This window comes from Bos grunniens, chromosome 14, assembly GCF_055505025.1.
Source record: "Bos grunniens cultivar Pamir isolate PY7600 chromosome 14, Bosgru_T2T1.0, whole genome shotgun sequence".
Classification (NCBI taxonomy): domain Eukaryota; kingdom Metazoa; phylum Chordata; class Mammalia; order Artiodactyla; family Bovidae; genus Bos; species Bos grunniens.
Window position 1 is genome coordinate 67,434,075 of NC_141178.1, and position 10,791 is coordinate 67,444,865.

At 38.2% G+C, this 10,791-nt stretch overlaps 1 protein-coding gene across 32 annotated transcripts in view; it reads left to right on the forward strand.

The window, feature by feature from the left end:
* Positions 1-10,791, forward strand: part of NSMCE2 (NSE2 SUMO ligase component of SMC5/6 complex) — a 236,726-nt gene that overhangs the window by 120,827 nt on the left and 105,108 nt on the right. For 9 of the 32 annotated variants that reach the window (XM_086337192.1, XM_086337190.1, XM_086337191.1 and 6 more), the window contains one exon: positions 2,268-2,351. The exons of 16 other annotated variants lie outside the window; for them this stretch is intronic. In XM_086337192.1, coding sequence (XP_086193318.1) covers positions 2,268-2,351 — 84 coding nt within the window. Of the gene's footprint in view, positions 1-1,394; positions 1,747-2,267; positions 2,352-10,791 lie in introns of those variants that run through there. 7 more of the 32 variants (XM_086337195.1, XM_086337194.1, XM_086337197.1 and 4 more) reach the window with 2 other exon arrangements.

The following is a 10,791-nucleotide window of genomic DNA, read 5'->3' on the forward strand; positions in this document are numbered from 1 at the left end:
CTGCTGCTAAGTCACTTCAGTCGTGTCCGACCCTATGTGACCCCATAGACGGCAGCCCACCAGGCTCCCCCGTCCCTGGGATTCTCCAGGCAAGAACACTGGAGTGGGTTGCCATTTCCTTCTCCAATGCATGAAAGTGAAAAGTGAAAGGGAAGTCACTCAGTCGTGTCCGACTCTTAGCGACCCCATGGACTGCAGCCTACCAGGCTCCTCCGTCCATGGGATTTGCCAAGCAAGAGTACTGGAGTGGGGTGCCATTGCCTTCTCCTGCAGGCAAATTTGGACTTTGCCTGCATTGGGTAGTAACACTACATAGAAAGCTAGTAAATAATTAATATTAAGATTAGCATAGTGATTTGGGGGTGGTGCAGAGTTTCTGGGGTACTCAGAATCCTCTGTTTATGGACCTAGTGGGAGCTCAGTAGGGCAATTTATTTTCTAAACTAGGCATTTTTGTTTTGTGTACTTTTCTGTGTACATGTTAAAATTTAAAACAAAAAGTTAGATGTGAGATAACAATAATATCTCACACATATGTGCATTATATAAATGTATATGTGCATGTGTGTCTATGTTCTATGAATAGAATGTGTAATATATAAATTCCACATATTGATAAGATACAGAAATTTTAAAATACATGTGTTTGGGAATGCAGAAGTTTATGTGTGTTTCATATACACAAAAAAAGATGTGAAAGAGTATTCAACTACTGAGGACAGCCTTATTTTAAAAAACAGATTAAAAAGGATGGCTTCTGTTTCTGCCCTTCGATTAAAAAAAGTGTTCTTCCACCAGGTTCCATACCATTTGGCACAGTACCTTTTTTTTTTGTTTAAATGTCTTGTTCCTTTGCTAGACTGTAAGCTCTTAAAGGGAACAAGACAATTTTTATCTTTATATTTCTTGTATCTAATTAATCCTCATATATAGGATAGGGTCTATAAATGCTAGTAAAAAATGAATGAATAAATGTACCTTTAAAAGAATTTAGGACTGTAGGTATCCAGTAGATACACTGTCTCTTTAGAGTCTCTCTTTATGCTTTTGAGTATTATTTTGTATCTGGCACAGCAGTGGGAGTAAAGTTGGCACAGTGAATACAGGTTGATTTGAATTTAACTGACACTTTGTGGAACCTGTAGGCAAATGTGGAGTCCACCATGTGGTGCCCCTCTTGATCCCAGAAAGCAGAAAAATGCAAATACTCTCTGAAAATTAAACTAAGAAGTGAACGTCTAAGTGATTAAAGTCAAGAAAGGCAACATGATCTTACGAGACATAAGGACTCTGGGCACAGAGATTTGATTAACCTGATTGATGGTACTGACATCTTTAAAATACACAAACATAGAAGAATGCTCAGGAGAGCATTTTCTCTCTCTCCAAAACAGAAGAAAAGAAAAACTCTTAATGAAATTGTCACGATACCTAACAAAGCACTGTCTGACCAATAGCACCTGCCAGGTGGAGGAAAGCATCCAACCTGTGGTGGCAGGTGGATAGCCCTGTGGTACAGAGCTGCAGAGCCTCATGCCATTCTGCACTGGAATCCTGTGTAATTAACTCCACTTGTTCTGCTTCCGTGTGCACCAAGCTTCCCTCTGGTGATTTGCCTTCCCAAGGAGATAATGCACTATCAGGCTGATGCAGAGTCATCACTATCAGACTGATGCAGAGTCAGTATGCCTGATTCTTCTGTTGTTCACTGTAAATAATAAAGTCGCCTTCTTTTTTTTTTGTATACATCAGTGTCTTGTGAGTTTTGTTAGCATGAGTCTGCATTCCTGGGTCCAGTCAGTGAGATCGGGTATCAGAGTCTGCAAGGCTCATCAAGGTAAATACTACCTTGTGGGCATCCGTTGGAGTGGACTGCTGGATTTCCCAGGTGATGCCCATCTGTGTCATCTTGCTCCATGTTCCCTTTCCATTCCACACTTCACCAGAAAAGGTCTTCCCAGAAGTAGTATGTTAGGACATCTTAATAATGTGTGCATTTTAGCTGAAGAGTACCAAATAATACTGTATCAATGATAATAGACCCTTATCCTCTGGGTGAGTATTATTGGTTTGGTGAATTTCACACCCATTTGGGTAAATGGAATGTATGATGTTATGTAGATGCCACATGCTGAGAACCCCCAACAACTCATTTCCAGTTCTGGCTTCACAGCCCCTTGTGGCTTCACTTCTGGCTCCCATCTCATTGTCAGCATCGATCCTGGTGTCATACTCAAGTCACTTCCTAACCTGGGTCTCTCTTGCAGCAGTGAAACCCAAAGAAGATGGAGGACACAATGAGTTCGACAAGATTAAGGATAAGGATGGAAGTAGAGCAGGCAATGAACGAGGTTATAGAATTTTTTTTTCTTCCATTCTCATCTTTCTGTTTCCTCCAAACAGTCCCAGTAGCATTTGAAAGGCTTTCAAAATTCCACACACTGCTATGGAAAAAATAAAGCACAAGTTCTCAACGCCATGTTCTGCTTACCTGTAACGGAATGTAAACCAGATTTCAATAAATCATTAACAGCAGTACCTTGTCAAAAAGGATATCAGAGTAGATAACAGGGCAAAACTCACTACAACTCTCAAGTGTATCCTGGAATTTTTTAAAAATTGATTCTTGTATTACATAAGTACACTATCAGGTGGGACTTTGGTAAATGGAAATTTTTCCTCTTTCTCTCCTATTCCTCCCCTGTCACTCCAACTTCCAGCCAGAATAATTGATCACTACATTTCACTATAAATTTAGCAAGAAGGTACCTAGAGCAATCCTCAGTTATCAATTTGATTTAAAATCTATATTTTATTGGTAGATTAAGACAAAAAGATCTCAAATAAGACAGAAAAATATAGAATCTTTAAGACTTACTTGGTTCTTTAAAACTATTGTTTTGACAATCACAATTTTGTCTATTTTATACAGTGGAGTTCTGCCGCAAAATAAGGCACATGTAAAATTCATGAGACTGCTATCTCTGTATATCAGAGTTATTCTTGTAGACTGATGTTAAATGAATACTATGGGAATGAATTGCTTTATAGGTTTGTGGGCCATTCCTGATTATTTAGATGCTGTTTAACCAGTCAGTAAATTTTTCAGGCTTTTTGACCAGATTTACCATCCTCTGGCTTTTATTTCCTTTGGATAAAAGATGATGAGGAGGAGGAAAGGGTCCATTTTTCATTCCCATGTGAACAAGATGTGTTTCACAGCCAGAGACAGCCTGAATGTAAGTAAGACAGTAGCTATACTGAGGACCCGACAGGAGGTCCATAGTGGAAGTTAGCCTGGGTAGCATCAAAACTCTCAAAGCCAAGCCTGTCCCCACCTCTGAAGTACTTGTCCTACTTTAGTGAATCAGTAACAGAATCTTAGGATACAGAAGTTAGCATCTTCTAAAGCAAACCGGGCTGTATAATATGCTACATTCTATATGGAAATAACCTCCCCTCTGCCAAAAAAGAAAGAAAAATCATGTTTCCTAGTTTCATTAAATGTTTAATTAGTGAGTAGAGGCTAACCATGGTCAACATTTATTTAAAAAAAACCACAACTCTCAAAACTGCCTGTATTTTTTCAGAATTTAAGTATATTTCCTTACTTTACCAAAGTACATGGTATCTTGTCAAGATTCTTGCAAATAAAGAAGTACATAAAGTTTACCCTAAGCAAAGACAAAGGAATAGAGTGAGCCAGAGAAAGATTAAACTGAAAAGTAATGAGCATGTGACTTACTCTTCTCCCTGTGTCTCTTTTCTCATGAGCCCAGGCGAGTGCCTGCCTTTTTTCCTTCTTTCCTTCTGTCAAAGGTCAGTGTCGAGACAGAGATTCACTGGACAGAACTGAAAAGACAACTAGACTGGTGAGACAGAATTACGCTGAAGTTGGGCAGCATTTCAGCAAGCTGAAGATGCAGTTTTCCAAACTATACAGATATCTTCAGACTTGGGACATCCTTTGTAAAGCCCTAACCTTTCACAGGCCGGCTACATAAGGAGCCTATATGAAATGACAGAGTAGACCGAATTTCCCTTTCATTCTCTGTTCTGTCTTTCTAAATTCTTTTTCTGGCATCGTCTGGTTTTCTTCAGTCCTGCTACAGCCCTCTTAACTTTCTGACTCTTGTCCCTTTCCAATAAAAGATTTACCGTAAGGCTCGATATAATTCAGTCAGTCTCTGTGTGTGTATATTAGTGTGTCTGCGTGTTGTGTTTATGTATTTACGTTTTGTTTTTGTTCATTTGTAATACACTTTAGCAAGTTTCTGTCTAACCAAATAAACTCCAACAGGGATATATTTTTTTTAAGTTTTTAGGATTATTGACTCTTCACACAGTCTGAAAACTACTCTCAAAAAATGCTGGGTACAATTTCATGGTGTTTATGGCCTCTTAGTATTTATTTATGGATCCCACTGGGTTCAGAGTCCCTGTGATGAAATTCCAAAGTTACCTACTTCCGTGGTCACTAGTGATATTCATTCACCAGACACTCATCGAATGCCGTCTCTGTTCCAGGCAGGGCATTGAGATTCAGTGAAAAGGACATTAGCCCACCTAGCAAAATGTATAGTGTAGTTGAGGAGACAGACAAGTAAACACACAGTTGTAATACAGTATATGTACAGTAGTAGGAAAAGAACAGGGTACTTCAGAGAGCACAAAAGATGAGTGTTTAATTCAGCTTTGGGGCATCAAGAAATTCTCTTTACATTAATATCTGAGTTGTTGTTCTAAGTAGAAGAAATGCTGTGTACAAAGTCAAAAGAATTAGAGACTTATATATCTGTTGAGAAATTTAGGTTTGATTTTAAAGGACCTTAAGTTGAGGGATGGTAAGAACTGATTTATAACTGAAAAAGATAACTGACTCTAGCATGAAGAATGGGTTGGGAGAAGCAGGATTCGAGGCTGGGAGACTTCACTAGTAGTCAGTAGACAGTAATCGTGACATTAACTCAAATTCTGACAGTGCAAATGAAGAGAAGAGGATGAGTCGAAAGGGTATGAATTGGAAACCACAGCAATTAGTGATTGAATTCATTCCTTCAGCAGATATTCATTGTGCTGCTTTGAGTTAGACGCTCTGTGAGATGTGGTGGTGAACTGTACCATCTGTATCTTCAGGTCTAGTGGTCGTGACCCCCAGGCCCCTGGACTGGACAGTGTCCTCCACAGATGGAGCAAACATGTGTCTCCAACTAAAGGTTCCCAGAAAAGTGCTTCTTGAAGCTATAAATGTACCTCCTGAGATTTCAGAATGTCCCTGCAGTTGTGAATTGCTGTGTCTGATGAGAGATGCTACTGATGGAAGAATGCTTCTGCAGAAACAGTATTTGGGAGGGGCTTGAGAACCACTGATAGAGATGACAGGTGGAGCCCCAAAGTGGATGAGATTACCCAGGAAGAGTGTATAGAATGAGAGGGGAAGGGTGAGGATTGGACCTGGCAAAACAATGGAGAAAGAAGAGGAACCTGGTGACAAAGCCAGGAGTATGTGAAGAATGCAAAGTGTGTTCCAAGATGGAGCCAGTGGAACCGAAGGGAGGAGGCACCGTGTGGCAGCAACAGTCAGCTTCAGGGCCTATCAGATAGGCCTCTGATAACCCAAGCTTACATATTAAATGTCTCAGGTTCACCACCACTTTAGCTGAAGGGAATCGTGAATCTTGACATCAACGGTGGCCAGCAATAAATAATGAGGAAATTCTATGCTATGTGAATTATATCTCAAGAAAGCTGTTACTAAGAGAATAATAATGATGAAAGAATTCACTCTTTAAATGTATTCTAACAAAATTGTTGTATTTTAAAAATGAATAAACTCTAAACATCACGTGGGGGTGGCATAGAGTGAAGTGAGGGAGAAGTTATCCATATGAAAGAAGGAGAATAAATTTGTATCCAGTTAAGTGGTAGCACTATATGCTAAAAGCAACAGAGCATCACTTTAGATATCAACAGGAAAAGGTTGTTACTCAGATTTTACAGCCAGCTGAGGCATCTTGAAAGAGCACCACAGAGATCATCATTGACAGTGAATGACTTGCAAAATATCCCAGTCATGTGCTTGCCCTGGAGGGGGGAAATTATGCAAAGACTTGCAAGAGCCAAATAAGTAGTAAGAATAAAGAACCTGATAAGGGGAAGAAATGATAGTAGGGTGGTTTTGTTTGTTTGGTTTTTTTTTAAGTGGTATGCAATTAATTGTGAATAAGAATTGTTAATATAGTACTAAGTCATAAGTCATAGGACTTCCCTGGTGGCTCAGACAATAAGGAGTCTGCCCGCAATGTGGGAGACGTGGGTTCGATCCCTGGGTGGGGAAGATCCCCTGGAGAATGAAATGGCAATCCACTCCAGTATTCTTGCCTGGAAAATTCCACGGACCGATGAGCCTGGCGGGCTACAGTACATGGGGTTGCAAAGAGTCGGACACGACTGAGCAACTTCACTCACTCACTCATAAGACTAATGATAAATGAGTTCTTAAAAAAGAATACTGAGACAGACTTACAGTAATGGGAATCTGTGATTATAAAATGTTTCAGTAGTTTGGCATGCAGAGGGAAGATGAAAGAGTGCAAGGAAATTTAAAAAAAATGTTATTTTCTTATTGACATTAATTAAGAAGTGACAGGATCAAGAAAGTCAAGTCAAGCAATGCTTGAGTAGAAATAGAATGAATAACTTCCTAATCAGTTGGCTAAGAATGAGGGGGAAAGCAGAGGTTTTGGAAGCATAAAAAACAGGATACAGATTAAAATTAAACCTGAACTTTTCACACAGTGACTACACTGTTCTGTTAAAAGGCAAGGATTTGACTTTTTTTTTTAATCTAACCATAATATTATCCTGAGACACACCTTTAAAAGAAAAAAAAAAAAGAGAAAGAGGTTTGTAACCATAGATGCAAAGGGAATTTTTTTTAATGGATTTGAAAAGAGTAATATGTTTAAGATTACAACAATGAATTAAATCTGCAAAATGAATGGCCAAAAGTAGATTTAAAGCAAAAATAACCAAAATGGACTCAGAATGGTCAAAACTGTGAATGACACAAAAATAAGATTAAAAGAAAGGTCCTTTCCTTCCCAAACATAAAAATCCTAGACATATTAATTGTTAAATTTTGTCTGATCTTAAAGGAATGGATATTTTCTGTATTAGCTAATCTGTTCTACACCTTGGGAAAATTGGGACCATTTCCTAGTTTATTTTAAGAAACTTGGGTGACTTATGACCAAATTCCACGTTTTGTCTTTTCCTTAAAAGTTAAGAACACTTTCACATAAATCTACACTTATGAAATCTTAAGTCAAATATTAGCAAGTAAAATCTTCCAGCATATTGAAAGAATTGTACCTATGATAAATTTGCGTTTGTTTCAATAATGTACCTTTTATCATTAGGAAATCCATTAAACCTGTTGAAGCTGGGAGAGGAAACCTCTTCCAGCCATTTATTTCTATCACCAAGGCATTACTCTGGTGATTCAGTGACTAACCAATGTAATCAAGCCCCTTTTTCCACTGAGAAAACAATAAGAAATAGACAAATACTGTAATAAGCACATGTGAATTTTTTTTTCTTCTAATTTTATTTTATTTTTAAACTTTACATAATTGTATTAGTTTTGCCAAATATCAAAATGAATCCGCCACAGGTATACATGTGTTCCCCATCCCGAACCCTCCTCCCTCCTCCCTCCCCATACCATCCCTCTGGGCCATCCCAGTGCACCAGCCCCAAGCATCCAGCATCGTGCATCGAACCTGGACTGGGAACTCGTTTCCTACATGATATTTTACATGTTTCCTTGCCATTCTCCCAAATCTTCCCACCTTGCCATTCTCCCAAATCTTCCCACCTTCTCCCTCTCCCACAGAGTCCATAAGACTGTTCTATACATCAGTGTCTCTTTTGCTGTCTCGTACACTGGGTTATTGTTACCATCTTTCTAAATTCCATATATATGCGTTAGTATACTATATTTATGTTTTTCCTTCTGGCTTACTTCACTCTGTATAATAGGCTCCAGTTTCATCCACCTCATTAGAACTGATTCAAATGTATTCTTTTTAATGGCTGAGTAATACTCCATTGTGTATAGATTTTCAGATTATAGGGGAAAGTTGATTTATTCAAGGAAAAAAATATTTGGAACCATTGACTAATGCTTTAATGACACTACTTAAATCTGAATTTTCTCCAGGGGATCTTCCTAACCCAGGGATCAAATCCAGGTCTCCCACATTGCAGGCTGATTCTTTATCGTCTGAGCCACCAGGGAAGCCCTTATATTCCACATTAAAATACATTCCAAATGAATTGAAGGTTTTAATGTTAAAAATTGAAATCAACCTATGAGAAGAAATAATCAGTGAATATTTATATTGCCTCATATTCTGTTTCCCTGGCGGCTGAGTGGTAAAGAGTCCGAATGCCAATGCAGGAGATGCAGGTTTGATCTCTGGGTTGGGAAGATCCCTTGGAGAAGGAAATGGCAACCCAGTCCCGTATTCTTTCCTGGGAAATCCCGTAGACAGAGGAGCCTGGCGGGCTACAATCAAAAGAGTTGGACACGTCTTAGTGACTGAAAACAACAACATATTCTGTTAGACCTTTTCAGTCGTGTCAAAAGGAAAAGTGCTTGGAAAGATTTATGAACTGAAGGATAACGTCACTCTGTTTCTGAGACAATAAAGACAAAAGCAACTGCTTCAAATTTGCAAGCATTCAGCAAAGCATAACATTTGGAAGATGTTTTTCAAAGTTTTATATACCAAGAACTGAAACTTCAAGGGGTGAAACCCAACTTCATTACAGTACTTCATACATTAAGTGTTTGCAGTCAAAATTCAGCTGTACTAATAAGGCTCACAAACATTTTTCAAGTGCTTCTTGCAAGCACTTGATGTTTTTCTGATGCCTTACGTGTACTATCTCCTATACTGCTCAAAACAGTCATCTGAAATAGGTACAGATAGTATTTTACATATTTTACAGATATGGCTACCGAGGTACAGGAAGTCTTAGTAGCTTGCCCCAGGGCACCCAGCTAATAATTGGCAGAACCAGCTTTGCAACTCAGTCTAGTGCCAGAGTCCACTTTGCTAAGCATTAAGTTGTACCAAGCCTCTTAATTTTCTGACTTACTGAATTTCTCAAAAAAAAAAAAAAAAGAAAACAAAAAAGGCTCAGGGAGGGGATAAATTTAGCTTAATCTGTGTGAAGAACAAATTTGGATGATAGCTTTTCAACTCAGCTGAAAATCCATTGAGAGTTTGTGAGGAATACTTTTCTCACCTGCATTCAGTCTTTGCTGGAAGGTCCTTGTGGCAAGTGTTTATAGCTGAAGTTTTATTCTGTTGCCAAAATAACTTCTAGAAAAGTCACTTTGAAGAATTTTAAATAAAATATTTCTCTGTTTACTCCAAAACAAATTAGTGGACTTTGAATGGCCCTCATTCCATCTACAAGGCTGGTTTTTCTCCATCTGTGACTAAAAAAGCAAAGCGGTTTGATCAGCGTGGTCCACGTTGAATTCTTGTTTTGTACACCACTTAGGCTGGAAGGCAAACGTTTTCATCAAGCAAGAATACTCAGTGCTTATGTTGATCAAAGATTTTAAGCAAAAAAATTGTTTCCCTCAACATCAAAAACACCCAAACCAATTATAAAATGGGCAGAGACTGAGGATACATTTTTCCAAAGACATACGGATGGCCAAGAGGCACATGAAAAGATGATCGTCACTAATCATCAGAGAAATGCAAATCAAAACCACAGCAAGACAACACCTCACACCTGCCAGAATGGCTGATCTCAAGAAGACAACCAATAATAAGTGTTGGCGAGGATGTGGAGAAAAGGGAAGCCTGTGCACTGTTGGTGGGAAGGTAAATTGGTGCAACTATTATGGAAAACAGTATGGAGGTTTTTAATAAAGTTGAAAATAAAACTACCATACAATCCAGCAATTCCACTTCAGGGTATTTTTCTCAAGAAAATAAAAACAGTAGTTTGAAAAGATATATAAACCCCTATGTTTATTGAAGCATTTTTTTACAATATCCAAGATATGGAAGCAAACTAAATGTCCACTGGTAAATGAATGAATAATAAATATAATGGACTATTAGCCATAAAAAGAATGAAATCTTGCCATTTGCAACAACATAGATGAACCAAGTGAAATAAGTCAGACTGAAAAAGATAAATACCATGTGATTTCACTTATATGTAGAATCTAAAAAAGAAAACAAATGAACAAACGTAACTAAACAGAAACAGACTCATAGATACAGAGAACAAACAGGTGGTTGCTAGAGGGCTGGGGTATGAGGGGATGAGTGAAATAGGTAAGGGAGATTAAGGGGTAGAAACTTCCACGTACAAAATAAATGAGTCACGGGAATGAAATGTACAGCATAGGGAATACAGGCAATAATACTGTAATAACTTTGTATGGTGACAGATGGTAACTAGACTGACTGCGGTGGTGCTTTTGTAATGTGTAGAAGTAGTGAATCACTGCGTTGTACACCTGGACAACAGTGTTGTAGGGCAGTTCTACTTCAATTAAATTTTTTTTTCCTCCAAAATCTGCCATTGTTTTAATATTTTAAGTTTGGGATTAAAAAAAAAAATACTTTAAGCATTAAAGGCAGGATTGAGGTTTTTGGTTTTTTTTTTTTTTTTTTTCTTTTTTTTAAGTTTCTTTAAAGGTGGCATGGACTTCTAAAAACATTGAGGAAAACTACTTTATATGTATGCCTG